Here is a 24,419-nt window from a genome sequence, read left to right as displayed (position 1 = left end):
GTGCTTGCAAGCTCCTCGTGCCGGTATTAGAGATAAATACAGCAAGCCCTTTGAAACAGTTGGGCTGGAGTTCACCCTTAAAAGGAAATTAATTTACGGATTTTTTATGCTTTTATTTTTTCTTGAACAGTAAAACTGGGGATATTTCCAAAACCCTGTGCAGTAATCGAATGCCTTAGGGTGGTTTAAAAAGCATCCTTTATCTGGCAGTAATTTCACTGTTGAAAAGACCCACTGTTACATGTTGCATATGTTTTCAGTAGTAATCAACCATTAAACTTTTGTATCACTTGTCATATGTCTTTTTTATCAGATGCATACTAATATGTATGTAATTTAATGATTTAGTCTAAAGATTGTGATATCCACATTTAAGTATGTATCAATTTATGTTTTAATAAACCGGCTATGCATTTGTACTATTTTGCATGATGACTACAATATATTGTACTGTAGTAGCAAATATCTGGTATTCGGACAACGTCAAAATAACTATTTCCCATTTTCTTTAGTAAGAGAAAAAATGTTAGTTGTAAAAAAAAAAGAAGGGTGGACTGAGTATTTATTTGCAGTGCTGATAGGAAAGGCACTGACTGTCTGATGTTTAGCAGTGATGCATTTGTGTTTTTTTTGTGTTACCAAATCAAGTCTGTGCAGCCACACTGAAAGCACTTTTAAGTAAATTTGTCCTTTCTGTCTGGGCCGGCAGAATACCTATACAAGGGATGCACCGGTTTAAGCTCAGCTAGTGGGGCATATTGGCACATTAGATATCTTTCAATATTTATTAATATTTTATTTATAAGTATTCAGATCCCTTATTTAAGTAAAAGTACCTGTACTACAATGTAAAATATTCCATTACAAGTAGAAATATTGCAGTTACAATTTCATTCAGTAAAAGTACAGATGTGTTACCGTAAAACCAAATGTACTTGTGACTAAGTGTCACAAGTAAAAGCAGAATGGCCTTATTCTATTATATTATAAAACTTTGTTAATTAGTTTGTAAGCAGCATTGTAATGATGTGGTTGTTGTTGACAGTGCTTATTTTAACAACTTTATATATTTTAAGGTAGTTAAATATTTCCCAATCTTTAATCTTTTTTATTCAGTGAACCAGGGCTCCCCAAAAGCCCGTGGTTCAGTTAGTGTTGGTACTGGGAGTTTGCACCACAAGTAAAATTTCAACTAAGGTGGATCCTGCATTATTAGTTATTTTAGTTATCTAGTTAGTTATGTTGTGGTTGCTGTAAAGTGCTATATAAATAAATGATCATTGATTGATTGATTGATTAATGGGAACTTTGAAGTGACAGGGTACATACCCATTGCACATGGGGCAGCAAGTCACTGCCCCATAAACTCCCAGTATTTTATGTGTGTTTTGTGTGTATGCACACCTAAGAGACTTATCAGAAAGATTACTTCATGCACATTTTGGCCAGACTAATCTTGTTTTTTGTTTGAGCCGCTGCCTGCTTATAGGACCTCATTAACTCCCCTGCTGTTTTTATTAGTTGTGTGAGTAAAACACATTTCGGACTCTCAATTAGGACACATGATTAGAAGTGAAACCATCTTAGCTGTGGTTGTCTTACCTTAAGCTTTCAAGTTATTATCGTCCACAAACTAATTAGCAAGTTCTTGATAAGCGAGGGTAGACCCTGTGTTGCCATAGCAACAGTTTCACAGACTTAATCACAATGAAAGAATTGTGGTGTTGGGTAGCTCGCAGAGCACACGCTGCCTTCCCCTGTATTTGCTAAAAAGAAATTCTAGTTATTCACTGGTTTTTGTTTCACTGTCTTGCTCCTGGGTGAACCCACGTAATTGAGGTTTAGAGGGGGATGTCAAAAAGTGCATCTGAACGCAGTGTTCTCATAAAGACAGTGACTTATTGTTGCTGATTTAGGATCATGTCAGATCAGGAAAGGTGCTGCAGATTTGGCACTGCTGCTGCAGATAAAATGAGATGTCAAATCTATCGGACGGTGAAATTACGAGGCTAATGGTATAATCAGTAGGACATTTAAAGGCAACGTTCACCCTCAACTACTTTGAAGCTGTAAATGTTGAATCTTGGCTGTTAAGTGGATTCCAGGACCCGTTTTTGATAAAGTGCTGTATTTTATCAGTTTTTTTTTCAACCTGCTTCATCTGTTAAACTGTCTTCCTACATTTCCCAGAAAGCCTTTTAAAATCCACAAGACAACATAGATGAAGTGAGCTATTGCTTAAATGGTTCAAAAATACTTAGAAAATGAATCGCCAACTATTTTGATAACCAATTAATTGTCAAAAGTCATCTATCAAGCAAAACCGCCAAACCTTTTCTGGTTTCAGCTTCCAAAATGTGAGGACTTGCGGCTTTTCTCTGCTTTATGTTATTGTGAATAAATTATCTTTAGGGTTTGGACTGTTGGCCAGACAAATCAAGCATGGACGGATTATACTGCAGCTGCCCTGAAGGCATCTAGATGTGACATTATGTTGTCCTCATTTTTTCACTGTTTAAGGGATTTAGTGTATGCTTTTCCCTCTTTCATCTTTTCTCCAGCACCTAAAGCACCCACTAGTGTTGTTGCTGCTGCTCCCAGCATGACCCTTACAGTACCACGCAATACAATACAAAGACATAAATCAGCATGGTTTAATCAATTCCCCGCCAACACCCCTCCCCCCGGTTACCCCCAGCGCACGCACTGCACCTCGCTGATTGGCGGCCAAGTTGCTTCTTTGGTAAATAAAACATTTATAGAGGCTCAATTAGCGAAGCCTGTTGAGTCTGCGGCAGCTGTGCTCGCCAGCTGTTATTAAAGGAAGAGATATGCAGCGAGGTGAAGCGAGGGAAGAGAGGATGTCAGGAACAGGAAGGCAAAAAATGGATAAGGTAAGATAAACCAGGCAGAGAGCTTGTTTTTGATGCGGTGTGGACCCAGTTTGTTTCTCAAATATAAAACCAAGTAAAAGAGCAGAGAAAAATAAACTTTTTGATCAGTATATCTGTTTCAAAAGTGGCTAAAGCCTCTGCAAGCTCAGGAGCTTTTATCGGATTCATAAGATATAGTTGATATAGTGAATGAAGTTATTGTAAACCTTGTTGAAGAGTTGTCATTCCTACAGAAGGCATTGGTCTGATCCCCTGAACTAAAGCAGCAGCAGGTTAGCTGTACAACATACTGCAGGTTACCATAATGATTTACCACAAATTGTGCCAGGCTCGCAAAACAGGAACACCTGAGTTAAACCAACTAACCTTGCTTCATGATACAGGCCTCAGCTCACCTGAAAGTTATTTTTTTTCCCCACCCAAATATGTTGCTTGCTTGACACTGTTACTTATTGTACCTTCGTATTTTTTACACAACTCATTGTGTGTGACAATCTCAATCAGCAACTCAGGAGTTGGTACTGTCTGTGTGACTTTTCACTGGGGTCAGGACTTGGTAAAGGTTAGTGTCAATTTAATATCTGGTGTTTCTCATGAATCTTAGATGTAAAATAAGTCTGTAGATCAAAACTATCTCTTTGCCTGCTGTGTATGAATAAAGCAGTTATCATTCAATCTTTGTAACTTTTTTGACTGACATTAGGTGGGCTTTATCAGATGTCTTATTAAGAAAACCCCCATGGTTCCATCTTGGCATGTTCAGCTGCACAATATGAGACAAGCTACTTTTTCCATTTATATTACTGAAAACAGCCTTTGAGATCTGAGGATAATCTCAAAAGCAAATGCAGATTCACTGCAGTTTCTGATTTTCTAAGGTCAAATGTAGATGAGTGCCATCACTGCCATTTAAACAGATACAGTATTGACGGCGGCTTATACACAGTTTATTGCCAGTAGACTCAATTTATGTATGAGGTGGTGACATACAAGTCAAACATAAATACAGTACTGTTTGAAGGTGAAGGCAGGTTCAAACAGGAAACAATGATTGAATGCAGCAATTGGTATGCTGAGAGTTCAGTTTAACATTCAAAAGGATACAGTGGTGCTGAAGGTCTTTTTAAATTAGCTTTAAATTCATTTTGGTACACTTAGGAAGTCATATGTATGAATAGCTTCTCTTGGTTTGTTTGTTCTTGTGAAACACAAAAAGGAGACATTGTGTATATCAGTGCTGCAGGGAGGAGAAGAGCGTCTTTATTGATTGTGATACAAGGATTGCTGGCAAAGCACATGAACAGACAGACTGATGCCAGCACTGAAAGTGGTCTTAACCTGGTTGCCACATACCCTTTTCATGATTACAAATTGCCTCTGCTTGGCTTGGTGAATTGGCTCAAAAAATAGTCAAACCCTTTCCTAGTAACTCAATGCTTAATTCTACTTTTCTTTGTCCTTTTCTTTCAGTGGAAGGCTGCACGGATTGGTCAGTGGACTACCTGAAATATAAAGTGCTTCTTGGGGAACCTGTACGGATTAAGTGTGCTTTGTTCTATGGATATATCAGAGCCAACTACACCCATGCGCAGAGCGCAGGACTTAGCCTTATGTGGTACAAAAGTGCAGGACATGGTGACTTCGAGGAACCCATCAGTTTTGACGGCACAAGGATGAGCAAGGAGGAGGATGCCATATGGTTTCGACCGGCAGAGTTGGACGATGTGGGGTACTATTCCTGCGTATTAAGGTAAGTTCCTTTTTAGTTTTTGTAAACCCGCATTACTTGGAGACATACACTGGAGGAGTAAAGTCCTCCCCTGGTGCTTTCTAATGAAGTCTCTCATCTCTGGCCAAAAGAGCACTGGTTCTTAGTCCACAGAGCATCTAACAGTTTGAGGCCCCTTTCCTTCACTTTATATGCTAAATTATTTCTTTATTCTCCTTTGGGGGACAGTAAGCCATTAGTTGCAATTGGTAAATCCATAACTTTTCGGCCCTTGTAAGTCCTTTCTGAAAACGTGAAAGAGCAAGGAGTGAGACGAAAGAGAATGGAACGTAATTCAGAGCAGAAGGATTGAGGAAAGGAAAAAGGCAGATAAAAATAAAAAAGAGAAGGGGATTTGTACTATCTTCTTTTTTTCACTTGCCTGATGGAGGAGGTAGACAATTGTTTGATTTATGAGTTCTGTAGAAATGTAGGGCTCCCCCCTTTTAGTCTATTAGTCATGTTTAATGCTTTTTCATGCTGAATAATTTATTTCCAAGAAACTTATGAGCACATTTCTGGTAAACACAAGATTTAAAAGTGTTGCTTTTGCATGATTTTTTATGGAGGAACTCAGTTTTACAGTTTATAAATGGAGTGCATTTATATTGCGCTTTTCTAGTCTTAACGACCACTCAGAGCGCCCAGATGTGTTGATTAAATCAACTAATCGATTAGTCGACAAAATCACATGCGTGTTAGTCGACTAAGAATTTCTTTAGTCGAGAACAGCCCTAGAGAAATGTTCTGGCTTCCTAGCTCATATTGGCAGAAGTTTTCATTAACGTGGAGGTTGTCTGTGGCCTTTCAGGGAAAAAAAAAGTCAAAGCCGCTGTCTCAGAGCCCACAGGACAAGGGGAAGTTTGAAAACACATCTTTCTAGAAGATAGGAGTGTAATCTTTTAATATTCAGTAAAATCCACAAAAACATTTATATATCAACCTAAAAACAAATGATTTGGGAAATGTGTTACCCTCGCAAAAAAACAGAACAATGTACTCTTGAACAGTTGTACTCAGCACAGGTTTCCTTGTTTTTCACAAGCTCAATTTTAGGAGGTTTTGGCCATTACTATGCATCACCATTAGCACTCTCCCCTTTGCTGTCGCGGCCGCCTTGAAAAGACACGGGCAGCACCAATCCAACAATTCTCTATTCAGCGACATTGGCAGCATTTTCTGGAGGTAGACAATCAGTCAGCTCAGAGGTATTGTGTAATCACGCAGAAAGTAGAACCATGAGATTTGATTTGGAAGAGTAGTGTTGCTTTGTCGCCAGTTTCCACCATTCAGAACCAAATTAAGGAGCAACACTTATTTTCCCATCATGGAGAGAAATAACAATAGTTCTGAATACATAGCACTTTTCCATCACACAGGATTTCTCTCTGCAGGCAATTCTTTGGACCATTGTTGAATATAGTCGCTTTCTGCAGGTTTTTAAGTCAGGACAAAGATCCTCAGTTTTTAATGCTTAACATTCAACTCTAAATATTTGTCACTCAAATGAAAGATTTACAACCCTGACCCTTATTTACATTGCCAGCATTGATGCTACAATCAGCTCCCCTGATTTTCAGTGTTAATCAAAGCATCCGCTGCAGCTGGGGGTGTTCAGATCTTATAGGCTATTGATGACACTATGACATGTAATACACTGATTAGCTCCAGCACGGTAAGACCATGTCATGATGTGAATATTCCTATGTGTGATTGTATGTAGATCAATGATGAAATTACATTTTTTTTAAAACACCATGTTCACTGCCACTAATTATCAATTAATTAGTCTCTTAAAATAGAGAGCCCAAGATACTATTTTCACAACAACCCAACAACTGAAGATATTAATTTTCTAAAGCTGCATTAATCAGTTTTTTTGGCCACTTTGGGAAGAACTCTAGTATGGCCTTGTAAAGTCCGTATGGCTAATGTGTAAGCAAGCTATTGCCTGTTTACACATCCAGCAGACATGGAGCAACAGTAGCATTCATTTGGAGTTATGTTTCTGGCCACGTGGCACATTTAAATTCATTGTTTTGGTCTTCATCAACTTCTAAGGAAAATAGCTGGCTCTTTAGCTATTAGATGCTCCACTATGTTCATTAGCTAACGTTTTCCGTCTCTCTTTGCTGCCAGCCAGGTAGTTTACAGTCGTGGACATGAGGTTGATGAGAGCAGTGAGACTAAACCAGAACAGTAAAGTTGTAAAAACAAAACAATGAGCTAAAGGGCACTAGCCCTGTTTTTCAGAGTTGGATGGAAGTGCAGATTCAGGTGATGATTGATGGTGGGATTTCCCTCAAGTTAAATCCACAAGCTGTATTAATTGAACACCCCAAAAAAACGAAAAAAACAAAGGGGAAAAGATTCATTTGTCACAAGGTGTTTACTGTCAGTTTTGCTACAGTTGAATTGAAGAAATAAGCTGAAGACTGTGAACATGCTTTATTATATAGTAATAACTTATTAACCTTGTAGGTAAAGGGTTTTTCCTCTGGACTGGCTCATTAGTCAGCTCTATACAGCAGCATACGCTGGCTTTTAACAGGGAGGGTTTGTTTAAAAGGCTTGAGAGGATTAGGTTATTGGACACTGTGTGTGTGTGTGTGTGTGTGTGTGTGCGTGTGCGTGTGTGTGCGTGTGTGTGTGAGAGAGTGTGTGTGAGTGTGCGTGTGTACAGTCTGAAGTGCATACAGTAGCAATGCATCAGAATTGACCACATGGGACCATCAAATTAGAATGATTTATAGTCCTGTATTAGCATATACCGTGAGTTCTGGAGCCACAATAATAAGGCCAAGGCTTAGTTCAGATGACTGACAAAGCAGACTTTCGATTGCTTTCTCATACTGCATATCAACCTAATGGTAAATCTACTATATATATGGTAGAAAATGACATACTGTATGTGAGTTCAAAGAGAGCAGTAATAACACTTGAAATATTGATATTGAAGATGACGCTATTAACCTTAAATGGCTTCTGTATGACGTTTGCAACAACATTTGCTTTTGTCACATTCTCCTCGTTCTTCACTCGAGCGTTGACAACGTGTTAAAAATCGCAGGAATGGATTCATCCAATTTTACAACCACATAGCAGCCCTGTTATGTAGACGTGACTCATTTCAATTCCCAGTCACCGCAGCCAAATCAGAGGATTGCTCTTCTCTTTTGTCTCAGCAGCGTGGGTCCTATAGATGATCAGCGCTTGCATATGTTAACATATCACATTTGGATAAGGCTCTTGGCAGTGTTTTTACTTGAGGATCCTCACCCTTTTGAAACATGAAGGGACCTAGGGAATTAGAGCGCTGAGCGATGGAACGAATGAATCACAGCACAACAAAATATCATCTCTCACTGGATACATTTTATACTTGAACACGTTATAACAATTCAATCCAACAATTCAGTGGGCTCCCATGATGTCATTGTGTCAAAGCGAGTATTGATATTGTGTCCAAGAATGTTACACATGATTGTTGCTGACGTGCTTGTCCTCAGACAACATCTAGAAATGATCTTTTCAGTGTATTTTGTGTATTTGTCATCATTTTTGTTTCTCTTTTCCTATTCAAGCATCAGTGTTGCATAGTGAGGATTAAAGCTCTTTTTTATTCTTGGTTAATACATCTTCAGTGAAATAATATCCTAGTGATATTAACATCTGGGTTTCTCCTACACAGTCACATCACTGATTTGTTTCTTTAGGCAGTTTATTTAACAATGTCCCTACAAAACTAGCTAATATGTGTTATTGATTATGCTTCTTTGTCATGAAAGCAGTAGGGGATGTGTTAAATTGTGATATTATTGAACAAGGCTGCATTAAAAATGCATGCAGTTGTAAAATGCTATCAACAAGCGCTCACTCATAAAAAGAAATCTGGAGCATTAGTCAACCTTATTTATCATTTCAAGCCTTCTATAATATTTCTATAATATCCCTATAGGGACTTAGACTGTAGCTTGTTTGTTGTGTGACTTTACCTAACGTACTTTATATTTTTATCTAGTTTTTCCTGTCATCAGAATTGTATTTGAAACTACATGCTTCTGTTGTGGCTACTCAACTGTGAGTTTATGATGTGATTCCTATATGGCATCTGTAATATACAGTAGCAACTGTCAGTCCATGTGTCCTGTACACAGACTTTCCAGATGCAGGGGAAGAGATTTGGCTGCCAGCTGTCTGTCAAAGGTGTTATTGCACTAGGCAAACAGTGTAGACAGGATATTCATAATACACCCACATAAGCATGGTCACAGCCAGTGAACACACACTGCTGCAGCAACATTTGGCCACTTCTGCCAGTTTACCGCCTGAGAGGCCAATGTGTTGTTGTTGAGCAAAATTGTCCCAAATTAATGATTCCATGCAAATTGATTTAAATATTTGTTTTACCAATGTACAGTGAAACACAGTATATTGCATTAAACATACATTTGCTGTATCATGCTATATAACTATTGAAAAAACATTAATATTAATATAATTTCAGTCATATCACCCAGGCCCTGTGTGGATTGAGGTTCAAGGAACTGTGTTGTTCTACCCAAGCTATTATTACTGCCAGCCCTGTGAAGTATAATAAAAAAAAAAATACGCTTTGTGAGCAGCTTGGACACCATGTGGCATGATATAGATGATGACAGAGACACATCTGCACTGGAAAAAAAGCACAAACATCTTAATAACTTTGCAGTTAGCAAAGTTTTATATTAGAAAAGCAGCTGGGTAAAATGTGCAGATAAACACAATTATTTCCAATTCAAATCATCTAGTTTCAAGTACTTTTTTAATCAGGCATGTTCTTAATAGTGTCTGTCGTCTTCCCTTGTTTGTTCCTTGTTTCAAGACTTGTTTGTATACTTTGAAGCAGAGCTAAAACCTTAGACTGAATATGACATTAACTTGCTTGTAGGGTGGATTTGTTTTTGCAATGTAGTTCCTCATTATTAAATAATTTCTTTCTTTCTATCACTCTATGGTGCACTTGTTCTGTGTATTTGCTCAGCTGCACTTAAGGTTGTCGGAGGGCATCGTCATACACTAGCGCGCGCACACACACACACGTCAGTTCTCTACTCCCCTGAGACAAGCTGCCACTGACAGGGACAGTGCCTCCAATCTGTATGTAAAAGCAGGCCAAATTGACACACATCCACACACTCAACATACTGAGCACGTATGCCTGTCTCTTTTGCTCTACACACACACACACACACACATACACACACACACACACACACACACACACACACACAAAGATACACTACATGCAACATGCATTACGGACATATAATGAGGGACCGATATGATGATGAGCTGTGTCACATTGAGGGTTTTCAGATCTTATGCCGAGAGGAGGTCTGTCTTATGCAGAGCGAAAACATCTGCAGTAGCTGAGTGTGTCACTTACTATAGAATGACAGAACACACACAGACACACACACAGCCATCCGGGTACTTGGAGGATACCACTAACTCCCCAGCACTGCTGCAAGTGTCTCTGTAAGCCTATTAGCATTACAAAGTTGCTAATTCCTGCTATTTTATACCTTGCTGACAGCCAAGTAAAAGCTGGTATGGCTACATGACAGGAAAATGAAAAAAACATGGAGTAGATGTAAAAAAAAATGGTTCACAGGTGATCTCAAAGTATGTGATTTGGATTTGAATCAACAATAGTCGGATGAATGTATTTGATAGATTTGTGTTGGATTGAGTCGTGTGTGTGTGTGTGTGTGTGTGTGTGTGTGTGTGTTTGTTTGTTTGTGTTTGTGTGTGTGTTCAGTCATTCAGTTATTTTGTCTTTCACTTGTAAGATTCAACTGGAATCAGGACCGTCCACATCACATTATGTAAATTATTTTTTACACTACATGGCAAATGCTAAAATGTTGCCTTGTGCTATAAGTGAGTATTATTTTTTAATCCAGTTCATCCTGGTTTCAGGGCAGAACCTTCGCTCAGCTGACGTTCACCTCAATCTTATGAAGTTCATTCACCACCAGCTCTCTGCAGAGTTCCATGCTGCCTGATCTCTCCATCCACCCTCTCATCATAATGTAGCACGTTTTCTCAGTTTCTTTTACTTTTATGCTCATGCATTACGCATAAATTAGCAAAGCAAACTGGTTTGATGGATGATTGTTTCTGCTTTGATACAGTCGCATGCAAGATTTCACGCTCTTGTGGGATTTCTAGGATTGCCTAGCAACGTCACTCTAATTACCTTTTCTGTATGTTAAAAAAAGTTGTTCTGTGTGGGGTCTCCAGCCTTTGTAGTTTTCAGTAATCTTTAGGTGTTTTCCCAGCTTCACATCTGCTGAGTTGTTGCTCCACTAGTTTTGTGGAATATTTAATTGTCGTGGACTGTAGCCTATATATTGAATTATGTGTGGAAAAAATGTTGTGTCCTTTTCGTCTGGCTCTATTCAGGTCATGTGCAATGCATGATGGTTGGTGTTTCCTAAGTGAAAGTTGCTGTACACGTTTTCATTGCTTTTGCTTTTGGATGTTACCATTTCAAAATGTCTAAAAAGAATCTTTGGAATTCTTCTTTTTGAATTCTTCCTTTCAGCCATTTTCCATCTTAATGTTGTGTGTGATATTACAGCAGCAGGTCAGACTAAGCAATTGCAATGTAATTATTAAATGGTCTTTAAACAGCTTTCAAATCAACACACATCTATTTCATGAACAAACTTTAGCGGAAACAATCACTAACCTAAGCATGCATCATACACACACTCTGCAGTGTTGGTCAAACAAAAGCCCGGACACATACATCCACAGTGCCTCCACGATCAGCGTGGAAAGTGCAGGGATTACAGTGTCAGATTAAGGGCAGATGTAGCAGCGCAGAGAGAATCCCACTTCTTGGCAGATAGCTAATGTTTAACCTTTAACCCTGTTCACCGGTGTTGGCAAGCTGCCACTGTCCCAAGCTTATTAATGGGTTTCCTGCATGTCCTGCAATGCCTGGGCTGTCACCAGCAAAGGACAACGGGAGGGGAAGATAGCAAAGGAGTGGGTGTGCATCTGTGTGTGTGCACATCCATTTGCTTATTTAAGCTGGGAGTGCACCTCACCTGGCACCTGTGCACACACGTACACACTAAGAACTCGCACAGAGAACACACTTCCTACCCGTCCCAGACCGCAGACATGTTGACTGTGTTAGTATTCGTGTGCAGGAGTGGCTGGTGATATCTCAGGGAAGTGACAGTCAGAATGGGCCGTCTGGAACACTCTGTCATTCAGCCTGAGTCAGGGCCTGTCCAATTGATCCAGCCCAGCTGTCAAAGCCAATGAGAGACGCTAGACTAAGGAGCAGCAGGGATGGTTTGTGCTGCCAGGGGTTACGGATGATGTATAATATAAGGATGGTGTTTGTGTTATAAGCTACCTGGCAGGAGACAATCAGTTAGCTGTGGCTCTGTGGAATAGCTTCGCCGAGGAGGACTATAACAATAACGCCCTGATGGATGTTTATTAATGGAGTTTATTTTTAAATGCTGTGCTGTGCAGAGGCACATATGGATGAGGTTTTGAAGTTGCATGAATGAATGAAATGAAAAATTACTTTTTTATCCAATAATCTTTCCAAACATAAGAAATACCCCAACGCCTACACCTGGAATCTTGCACCTTGTGTCTTGATTTCTAGAATTGATTACCTCCGCAGAGGAGGTAATGTTTTCAGTTTGGTTTGTCTGTCTGTCAGCAGGATTACAGAACAACTACAAGTCAGATTTTCATGGAACTTGTTGAAATGGTGTAGCATGGGCCAAGGAAGAACCCATTAAATTTTGGAGCGAATCAGAATTTTTATTTCACACAATATTGTATATTTGCACAGAGCTTTGTTAGTTGGCTATTTTTCTCACTTTTGAACAGTTTTTCTAAGAAATATGAAGTCATTAAAGCATAAAGCCATTGAAATGGCATTTCCTTGAGACTTTAACTGCTTGGTGATGAAAAGATGAAAATTTAGGGGATCACAAAAGTCATTAGGAGACATTGCGTATGAGCCATTAATGTCTCTACCATTTGTGTTCTAATTCATCAAGTGGATGTGGAGATATTTTAATGGATAATTGGACCTCATGGTGGCATTAGAGTACAATTCAAGGGACTGCACATCCAATATTTGTTGAAATATTCAGTCCGGAACAAAGTGGTGGGCCTGACTGTTAACATGGCGAACAAACCACAAAGGTACTGTGATGTGTTTTATGTATATCAGTTGGTTTGGAGAAGAAATGTACAGTTACATTAGCTGCAGAACATACACTTAATTAACAGATCATCCAAGAAAATAGTGGCACCACAGCAACGACTGATGGGAGAAAATAGCATTTTCCACAAACTTCAAGTACAACTACTTCAAGAGGTTATGAGAGAGTTGGTGCCAAAACTCTGGCAGCAGTGCCCAGGTGGGGTTTTTGTTAATTGTGTGATATGGATTTGCGAAGCTGCTTCATTCACCAGCCAGGGATTATTGATGATGCTTCCCTGTATTCAGTTTTCTTTACACCTGTATAGAGAGGCTACTGTGTCTGTCTGGACAGCCTTTTAGTTGGCTCTATGTAGCTTAGTAGAGGTGGTTTTCCAGCAGCCATTGTTTGAAAATGTATAGCCTGCTGTTTGGGCTTAGTCCACCTTTCACACCGTGCTTTATTCAGCTCTGTGATGTGGCGGTGTGAACTTGGCCAGATATTCACTGTGGACATCTGATGTTACAATGGCAGTGTCAAAGAAAGAATGCACATGAAACCATTTTGGGGCCAGGTGCTGGATAGTAACAGACCTCCATCTAGCACACAAATGGAGAGAAATGTATTCAACATACTGGTAATTAGTTAACAGCTTTTAAATCAATAATTTACATATATTTTTGTTCGCTGATCCCTAATCAAACTCTTTCATTATAGCAAAAATCTTGTTGTTAAAAATATTACAGCAAAGGGTCAGAGGCTTGAAAGCAGAGTGCAGAGGAATAGTTTGTGCATTATAGTATTACATTATTTATCATACCTGTTTTTAGTTAACAGGCTGGAATCATATTCATTTGAATAACACCATCATTTTCCTGCATGTAGTCAGAGATGTTAGCATTTATTACTTAGAACCACAATCATTTCATACTCCATAATCCTTGATGATCTTTTAGAGCAAGATAACCTGATTACACTGCAATAACACTATCTATAGTTGCACAAAAACCGCTACAGTATCTGTTTTTGTTTAATTTTATTTCTCTGGCAGCTACAGTATATTTAAGGCCTCATACTGAACCATTAAAATTCACCCATGGCCATCTGTGTTCGCTCTAAGTGTAGTGCTTTGTTTCCATTTATGCAGTGCTTAATTTGGACTTTTCCGCATTTTAAGCTTCACATATTTAGCATGCTGGGGAAGAGCAATTCAGTTCCCTTACATTGATTCACAATAAACATATTATGGAAAACCAGATGTTCTGTCAGTGTGAGGAAGACACAACATTGATTTATTCTAAGTAAAAGATCAACATTAGTATTTCTAAAGATTTTTTTATTAGTAACCTCATTGAAATTTTGGAATACTTTCATTCCCAGGCAATTCTTTGAGCAACAACGTGAAGCCCAAACTGAAAAGTTGTGTTACTTACTGTGTTTCTAAACACATAATATTTTAAATTATAATCCCTGTCCTGGTTAGAACCATTATCTGGTAGACAAGTTTATGTTCTCTACATATGATGTATAATACAAACAGAAATACAGAATTTGATCAATCTTTTTTTAAACACTGAAATTCAAACACTCATCATAAAAGGTGCACATGCTTGAGTACCCTAACACATATTCTTGTATTCCAGATATCTCATTTGGGTTTCCAATAACTATGTAAAAGGGGATAGATATTGTCATGGGCCAAATCAAAAAACTGAATTTTAGTATGCAGAATGGATATCAGCTGTATTTATTCAATTGCGCAGCAAAAGTGGCCAACATTTCTGATTTCTAACCAGGCCTAGATATGCTCGTTTTGATGCACGATGGGTACTCTTTGTAGAAATTGGAATATACATTTGATCCAGAATGTGCCTGCATTGCGGTCTCAACCAATTTCATTGCATATCCTTCACGCTCCTTCTGATTGGACATTTGTCCCATGCTCAATTCCATTTGATTAAGCCGAGCTCAAATGGCTCCTGGCTACAGGGAGCAAAGGGAGAGAAGGTTAGCAGTGGAGATTTTATTCTGGGAGACCTCTTGACTCAAATCAGTTGTCACAATCTGCATGACTACCCAAGACAACTGAGCAGAAGGTCACATATGACCCTTTTTTCAAGATGTTCTGTTATTATTAATGGGGTTTTTTTATTCATACATAAGCTGGACTGCGAAATAACGCCCAGGTTAGATATTTTCATATCCCAACTGAGGGATTTTATTCAGTCACATCCTCAGTGTTGCTTTCCCGTGTAGCCAACCTCTTGGCTTTCCTGGTCCACACTGAGCTGAGCAAGTCATCAAACAAGATGCCAAACCATCGCTATCTGATAGGAGGGACACTGACCTTCTCTTCCTCATATCTGATGGTGTTTTTTATCTGCCAGACAAATGTCAGAAATACCATTCCCCAAGCAGAATCACTTTGGCACTACAGCCAACTTTTTCTCCTGCCTCCCCTCTTCCCCTGGACTGTGAACGGCGGGGCTTCAACGGAGACATCTGCAATACCGCAGTTATCAGTCAAACCGTAATATAGGAGAGAACTCACAGCTTGCCTGAACCCTAAGAGTGAGATTATAATATGAACATGCCTGGGATGTGGGACAGTAACTGCATTTGAATTTCATCAATACATTCATAAACAGCTTATACACTCATACATTTCATCGCTTTCTTTAGGTCATTTCATTATTGGCCACTTGTTAATCTGCTATCTAAAAAATTTATACTACTATAATGGAAGAGTAGGGTGGACAGAAACACAACTCCAAATGAATAATAATGTTGCATGTATGCCATATCAACTTAAAAGGTGATGACAACTTGTTTCTGCTGCCCCAAAGAGGTAAAAATAAAAATATATATCTGCACTAGAACAACACAAACCTCTCCATTCGTGTAACGACTGTGACTGGTTTACATTTTTCCATCGATATGGCCCATACCCTCATTGCAACAGCCCATTCCTGCAGCAGCATTGCTAGTGAGAGACGGCTTGTATTTGATATGCATAGCAGTATTGCTGCTCATACATTACATCCAGAGGGCCTGGGGACCAATGAATAAGGTCATGACGGAGTTAGAAGAGAATACAGTGGAGTCAAATTGTTTATGCTTGTTATGAAATCAGTTTGCTAGCATAACAATGAGTGGAGGATGTCGTGGAATGGAAAATGAGTTCCCCGAAGGCATCAACTGCAGTTGGAAATGACTGACTAATGCATTTGCACACAAGAAGTGCTACTGTCAGTTTGAGACATTCAACTCAAGGGAAGGCTTGGAGGAATCCTCAGACTCTTTGGAAAATAAGTCATTTGGTTAAGGTAGTTTTTTGGGACGAGATGATTGCTTTTGCAAATGTGTATGTACTTGTGTACTTATGTACTTGTGTATATTTAGAACAGTAGTTTTAAAGGTAGGGTTCGGGGACTGTGGGGGTCCTTCAGTGGTCTTCACTGGAAATAATTCCAGTTAGAATACAAAATCATTATTCATTTGTGTACTTAAAGTCTCTAGCGCTAGCCCTAATTTGTTCCTCTCACTGATTACATTTAAGTCACAAAGCTAAGCATCCATTTTTCTGAAAAAGAAACCCACAGACTCATTTTTACCGGTGAGAGTTTATAAATAAATCCCTACTGTATTAATGTAATTTCCTTCAGCTTCAAGTTAATCTTTTCAGTAATCACACCTCAGAAACCAAAAGTAGACATTAAGTTCAAAGTATGACACTTCACTGCTTTGCATGATCAATCGCATGCTGCTATTCTATGTATATAAAGTTGTAAGGAAGTTCTGTGGAAGCTATTCTTTCTTTGTAGTTGTGAATATTACATATCACACAATGCAGAGATGTTGCTGGTCTATCGTTATATATTTTGTGTGTGTACGTGCGTGTGTGGATACAAGTGTGTAGACAGGTGCAGGTGTGTGTTTTTCACAGTGTGGCAAAACTAAATTACCAGCAGAGGTGTGTGTTCCTCTCTGAGATATTGTGTACTACAAGACAGGAGAGAAAAAGGGCAGGTGGAAGTGGGGACAGAGACAAACCACAAGCAGAGAGAGAGAGAGAGAGAGAGAGAGAGAGAGAGAGAGAGAGAGAGAGAGAGGTGTATGGATTATAATTGAGGCAGGAGATGGTTGATCCAGCATGGCAGACAAGTGCCACAGTCTTAGGCAGAGGCTAAGTAGGAGCAAGTTGGCCCACAGTCAGATTTGGGGAGCCGGGGTGCTTAATCATCCCGGGGTTGGTGCTAGAGTTGACAGGTGAGTTATGAGCTGGCGCTACAGGTAGGAGCCCCAGTCTTCCCACTGCTCTCTAGGACCTTCGCTCTGACCATCAATAATGTAGGGACCATAAAATACTGATTTAGGATTACTGGACAGGCCCTTTCTTGATCTGGGTTAATTTTTGCTTAGTGTGGACAGGAAAGGTAGTCCTGGGTGCTGATGTAATGCACATATGCTATATGTTTATATAAATGCAATACTTGAGTCCAGTATCAGTCTCTAGCTCAGTATCAACACCACTTTTCTGACCTCTCAGGCCTTCCTTAGTCGTTTGCCAGTTTGGACTTGGGACCTGTCTTGGTCTCAGCCATTATTTGATGTTGACCAGACTTTTTCCCTGCCTGTCTAAAGCCATTGTTACATCCGTCTCTAAAGTGACGTGGCACATCCAATCATGCCAGGCTGCATTATCTGCAGCGGGTGTGCGCTCTCAGGAAAGATCTTGCCTGTTTTTACATCTGCCCTTGACATCCTGACGTAGGCCTGGTTGACGTTGCGATCCAATCTCAGGTATATGCTGACGCAAGTGGCTACAAGATGGACCAGTGATGTCACTTATATACTTAGGCCCCTGTTGATGTGATTCCCTTTACTTTTTTCTACACACTGGCACAACATGACACCGAATGGAGGGAAACAATAGAAAGTTCCACCAGTTGCAGACTTATTCTGCGCTCTATAGAAACAGGACACACTTAGAAAACATCAGGATTATTTAAAATTTAGATGGATCGGGTCACATAAATTGGGTGAGAAATTAAAGGAAAAACCTGAATAAATGATCTGAGAAAGAATACAAATTCAGATGGGTTTGAGTATGAAAATATAATATGAATTGTATACTATGGCCTTCAGTCACCATATTTTAACCTAATTGAACACCAATGGAAGATATTGGACTAACGTGTTAGACAGCACCACCATCATCAAACACCAAATGAGGGAATTATGGTGTTCATCCTGCCACTTACTAAAAACACATCATGTTGTTTTTTATCCCCTGTATTTGTCACCATTCTGTATACACGTGCTTACATGTAGTGACGGCAGTGTAGCCAGACTTGTCTGGTTCATCCGATCACAAAGGTTGTATGGAAATGACATGCTTAAGTGTCCTTCAAAGATTCTATTTCTACCCAGACCACTTAATTACTCCATTCAATACAAAACATTCAACCATCATATAAACAGTCCTTCCAGAAAAATGCTGAGTTTTTTTGTGATTGTTGTGGGCAAAAACCCTTGATTATGCGGCACGTTTTCTTAAAAAATGCGATGGAATATGCGGGATATTTATGCAATTTTATGTGATGAAATTGCGGGAACTTGCAAAAATTGCGGTTTCATCATGGCTTCATCGCGGGGTTTGCAGCTTTTCGATGATGTTCACGTCGCGTTATTACGTCACTTCATAACGTTCCCATGGCAACAGATGAAAATGGCTGCTCTTGTGTGAAGCAAACGCAACATTTTTCAACTTTCTGCTAAGATATATGTGACTTTTTTGCAACGAAAACGACGACGACGCGGGGATTATGAAATCATGCAAGCCCCGCATATTTTGCGCGGAAATCGGCAATTTATGTGCGAAAGTGCGGCGTATTTGAAAAAATGCAGCCCCCGCATAAATATGCGGACTTTGGCTGATTATGCATTGAATTATGCGATCGTATAATCTAGGGCTGCCACCTCTTAGTCGATTAGTCGACTAATCGGTGGTTTTGGTCTTAGTCGACTAAGATTTCTTTAGTTGATGAGTCATTTTTTATCCTTATTCATGCTTAATTACTCATTTCCAAGAAACTTATGAGCACATTTCTGGTAAACACAAGATTTAAAGTGGTGCTTTTGCAGGATTAATTGTGGAGAAAGTCAGTTTTACAGATGGTTCATTAACTACATTTATATTGTGCTTTTCTAGTCTTAACCACCTCTCAAAGAGCACAGCTCTGTCGATTACATCAACTAATCGATTAATTGACAAAATCATGTAAGTGTTAGTCGACTAAGAATTTCTTTAGTCGAGGACAGCCCTAGTATAATCACGTTTTTCTGGAGGGACTGTATAAAGAATTAAAGTCAGTTAGGGCTCCTTTCTGACTCAGTTTAACATGGCATTGAAAATGTAGAATTTACATACAGTTAGGTGCTTAACTATAATGCTGTACACTGTAGACTCTCTCTCTCTCTCACACACACACACACACACACACACAAACAAGTATATACTGTACACATACAGTGTGCTGCTCAGGGACACAGTTATGATTTGGCAGATGTTAGCAATTTCTCTACTGAGTCTGATGCCCTGATTACAGTAGGAATATGTATGTAATTTTTATATAAAGCTACAGTGTTGGAGGATGTGCCTGCTTGCATAGAGAAACCGTTTAAGCCAATGAGACAGTTGGGATGCTGCCATATATTATTATATATATTTCAGTAGTTTTCATTGCATGCCTCTTGTAGACATTTAAGTTATTGTTTATTATTATTATTATTGTTTTATTATTTAAGTATAGTTTCACAGTGTTAGTTAGAAAAAGCCATTTAAAAATATACACCAAATAACTTTTGTAACATTTCTGTCATTTTATCACTGAATGATTTTTATGGCATGACCGCTGCATTAAGATAAACCTCAGTCATCCCTATTGAAATGCTAATGCTGTCCTCAGTCAAGACTTTAATGTTACTGTACAGCATAGGTCAACATGCTATATCAAATCTTTAAAGGGTTAGGCCCAATATCCTGGGTGGGTTTATTTGGCTGCCCTCTAAGGACATTATGTCGAGGTTACTTTCATCAACCTGTGGACCTCTCGCCTTGTGATGAGACAATTCTCTGAGAACGTTATTGTTCGTTGAAAGTAAGCTCTAATGAGTAATCAGCAATTATTTCACCATCCAATTTCTATTAGAAAGGAGTTATTTTAATTAAGATATTCATTAAATAAGTTCATTAATTTCCCCGCAGGTGCCATGGATTCTCAGGAGAATTTCAAATCAATTCTGCTGCCTATTATTTAATATCGTGAGTGAAAAGCTGCTGAGGTTAAGGGCAGGTTCTATCTGGTTTCATCCTCTGGTGGGGTAGATTAAATGACAGTCAACAGAATTAAATAAAATATGTATCAAATGGTGGATAATTTTGGTTAGGATTGATCTAACTCTGAAAAATAGAAACGTCATACATTAACCGGTGAATTTAACTACTGCTAAATCCCATGAGCATCTTGCCGTAAGGAGAGACTGCAGTGTTTTTCCACAGTGTGCCAATCAGAATTCTTTCAGCAAGCTGCTTAACTCCTAACTGACCATTGCGCATAATTTCACTGCATTTGCCGCATATTGCAGCTCAAGTCCTCTGCCTGCCCTCCAGCTGTATACAGTAGCTGTCGGCCTGACACTTCTCTGGGTTGATGTATGCAGGATGCTATCTATCATTGCCACCACATTGCATAGCCCCTTCAGTTTGACACATTTGACAGACACTGTCACCCATTAATGCCATGGTATCACCGAGGTTGTTATCACTGTATCAACAGTACGCAGATGGTTCCACGATCGTTGAATGCTCAGTGCGTAGTGAGTGCAGCAGTAGGATCATCATCCTGCTCAGTTCTTTGGATAGGCTTTATGAATGTTATAGCTGCTGAGTGAATAGTCAAGAGATCACCTGGCTCTTCAGGCTCAAAAGGCATCGTGATGGATGTGAAATGTTGGAAAGACATTGTAGGACAAAGTGTTGGCCCACACCATCGATCACTCATGCGGAGCAGATGACACAATTCTCTCTCTCTCTCTTCCAGCGGCAGAGTTTATCAGTGCTGGCCAGAATATTTAACAGGGAAGAGAGCACTCCCGTGGGATCTCATTTGCACAGGTGTCCATCTGGTAGAAGTTGTCTGGGATAATCTCCACATCATGTTACATTTTCATCCGGGCTTCATGAAAATGGCACACCCGCTGTAAGCGGAGCGTGCGACACTGGCCAGTCCGAAGGGCGAGGGATTGATTGCTGACACTGTAGCTAAGACCAGCGTGTGTTGTACTAATCCACGAGGCAGTTAATGCTGTGCAATTATGTAAGGATTTAACATGTCTGCAATTGTTTGTTGGTTCAGCTCAATTTGTGTAACCAGCTTTAGTTGGAAAATTAGCAATGAGATTTTCCTAAACACTGCCAATTTGTTTGGTCTTTTAACCAGGATGGATTTGCTGCAGTCAGGCTGCACGTCTTATTAGCCACTTTTAGCAAAGAAAAGGTGCTCTTATTGAATGCATTGATCATCAAGGACCTTTGCTTCTGTTCCTCTCCTTTAAATAGCACAACTTTCACAGTGAATCAATGTGTTCATAGATTCCCATGTTCTGTTAAGAATTAACCAAGCAGCAGATCCTATCTCAAATTTGCTGTCCAATTAATGACCCAAACAGGAGAGCTATAGATGCTTAGCAGCTGTATCTTTACCTGATATATACTATTACATTACATGTGGCTGTAAAGCATCACTTTCCTGGGCAAGAATAGATCTGATCCGGTTTCCTACATGGTTCTGCGTAAACACATGAGAACGCTCAACCCAGATTGGTTAAGTATTTAAAGACAAATGTCTGCAACACAGATTACTGCAGGGATACAGCAATACCAAGCAGTGAAATGAAATGTTTATTCCACCGTGGATGAATGCACGCCAGTATCTGTGAGCCCAGGCAAGCATGTAGTCTTCAAACATTACAAGTTATCTTGCATTTTACACCCCCTCTCCCTTGTGTTATAAATTCTCTTCTTCATGTGTATGACCTGAGCAGTTAGAGTACATCAATTGTAGCAAGTCATTTTCTGCTAGCTCGCACTGTATCTGCCTAACACGTAAAAACAAAAGGCTCAATCAATCTTGCTGTTGACATTCGGAGCTGTTGCTCCACATTACCGCCTGTATCCCTGCCCCTTATACACACACATGTACAAATACGTTTATAAATTATATATTATAGTTTTCCATTAATAGTTAAGAGGTAGGCTCATTATTGCTTCCTGATATTTATACTTGAATAGATGAGAAAACATTTTAAGAATCTGTAATTGTCCAGATTAAGGGTCATATTGGAGATGATCATTCAACATTCATCATTAAAGGAAAGTGTTTGCTTGGGAAAAAACAAAAAACTTTGCTTTTCCCAGGAAGGTTTCTTTCCCTCTCCCACTGCTACATTTTGTGATCCACATGGCATCTAATGAATGAGCCTTGTGGAGATTGTAATAGCGCAGACTCTGAGTTTATGTGAAGCCAGAGATGGACTGCCGGCAGCTTTTGTTTGCTGCATCTGGCAAGACTTCAATAGGATATCGACTCATTTATTTCTCTGACTGATTCATTAACTTTGTATTTTTGCAGGAACTCCACTTACTGCATGAAGGTGTCCATGTCTCTCACAGTGGCGGAGAATGACACAGACCTCTGCTACAACTCCAAAATGAGGTTCTTTGAGAAGGCAGAACTAAGTAAAAGCAAAGACATCAGCTGCATGGGCATTGAGGATTATCTGCAGCCAGGAGTGGAGCCTGAGATTGTGTGGTACAAGGTAAGATGCACCCTTTTCATTAGCTGTTTGCACAAATAATCATCAATGATTTAATTTCCCTTTATATGCAGATGTGGATGATGTTGTTTAAACAAAGGGTTTTGTCTATCACCTGAAACCCATCATACACATTAGTAGAGTTGGACCTTTATTTTCAAATTTAAAAAAGCTGCTTCACAGGAAGTTCTTTCATTTATCTGAAGAGTAACCTAGTCAGCCATATTCAGGTCTAATTAGCTTCAAATACTATCTCCTCTCTGACCTATGAAAGTAAAAGCAAAATAAATATATAACTGACAAAAATAAATCTATTCACTATGTACATACAAATCTCTTGTTTCCTCAGTTTTGACCTTAAACTTTCTCTTCCTCCTCACGGAGAATTGTGACACCCACGGTGTGACTGACCCAGCCAGAGCTCCCGTGTCCGACAGGCCACTTTGATAGCACTGTTAGGTGAAGCTCGGGGGCCAATTTATCAAACGTTAAAGTGTGCTGGATTAGGTGGCAACAACGCTTCTTCAGTTTCCCACAGAATCAAATTAAAATGGCAGATAATGACTGTGGGCTCCACACCCTCCAGTTATTGGCTCTCACTTTGTCAGTGGGGGCTGATTAAATTCTGGAAGGCCTGTCTTGGACCACAGTTTGAAACCAAACCCACAGTGCCCCAGTTTCCTTTGCCTCAGGTGTTTTGTGGCTCAACATCTCAGTTAAGACAGAACAGTGTAATAGGCAGCAATGGTGGCCAAGATCACCATAATCAAAGTAGTCAAAAACGGCTATTTTTGGAAGTTATCTAACAGCTTTTGATGCTAAAGTTAATTTCCTGTGTACATATTTAAATGCTTCTGATTAGGTTGCACTAAAGATGTTTCCCATCAACCAATTTACACATTACTTATTTCGAGACATTTCAAGTAATGACGGTAACCTGACAAGCCAGATGGTTTGTTACAGAGAACCATCTGAGGAGCCGTCATTGGAAACTGTTTGGAAAAGGGCAGGCACTTTCTAATAAATACCTGGCAGGTGATTGGATGAACCATCTCTCTATCACGTCCGCCATTGTTATTTTGAATGAACAGTCGCGGCCGTCACACACACCTAAACAACGCCCGTAGCTGCCAGCAGCTCCTCACCAGACGCTGATTGGTTGAGTTAGCTAGTAGTTCAGACACAAACACATTACTTGAAGCCTGACAAAATGGATGTCCGTGTGATATATGATCCCGTGATTTTCATTCAATATGCTTAAAGCTCGGACAAAACATAAAGTCTCACGTCAAGTAAAAGCGTGTTTCCTGCTGATTTCAAACATTTGTTACACTTGACAGCCAACAGTGACACAGTATATTTACTTTATTCTAACATTCTGGATCCCCATGGTCTGTGTTTTAAATTAAGGAATGCAAGCCAAAGCAGTGGAGACAAACCATAGAAAGGAGGAGGGACACTCTATCCATCAAGGAAGTACGGGAAGATGACATTGGGAATTACACCTGCGAATTACAGTTTGGGAACTTTGTGGTACGGAGGACGACTGAGCTATCCGTCACAGGTAAAGAAAAAGTATACGTTTATTCAATGCTGCAAAATCCTTTATTTGCAGAGTCATCTCTGCTTACTTTTGTTAAGATGTTT

The 24,419-nt window shown here is 39.5% G+C and overlaps 1 protein-coding gene across 4 annotated transcripts in view; it reads left to right on the top strand.

Annotated features, from left to right (window-relative positions):
- LOC116044636 (interleukin-1 receptor accessory protein-like 1) overlaps nucleotides 1-24,419 on the top strand; it is a 281,380-nt gene that overhangs the window by 128,304 nt on the left and 128,657 nt on the right. For all 4 annotated transcript variants that reach the window (XM_031292002.2, XM_035998500.1, XM_035998501.1 and 1 more), the window contains 3 exons: nucleotides 4,365-4,644; nucleotides 22,589-22,775; nucleotides 24,183-24,336. In XM_031292002.2, coding sequence (XP_031147862.1) covers nucleotides 4,365-4,644; nucleotides 22,589-22,775; nucleotides 24,183-24,336 — 621 coding nt within the window. The remainder of the gene's footprint in view (nucleotides 1-4,364; nucleotides 4,645-22,588; nucleotides 22,776-24,182; nucleotides 24,337-24,419) is intronic.

The sequence above is a fragment of the Sander lucioperca genome, chromosome 24 (assembly GCF_008315115.2).
Source record: "Sander lucioperca isolate FBNREF2018 chromosome 24, SLUC_FBN_1.2, whole genome shotgun sequence".
Classification (NCBI taxonomy): Eukaryota; Metazoa; Chordata; class Actinopteri; order Perciformes; family Percidae; genus Sander; species Sander lucioperca.
This window is presented reverse-complemented; position numbering and strand designations above follow the sequence as displayed.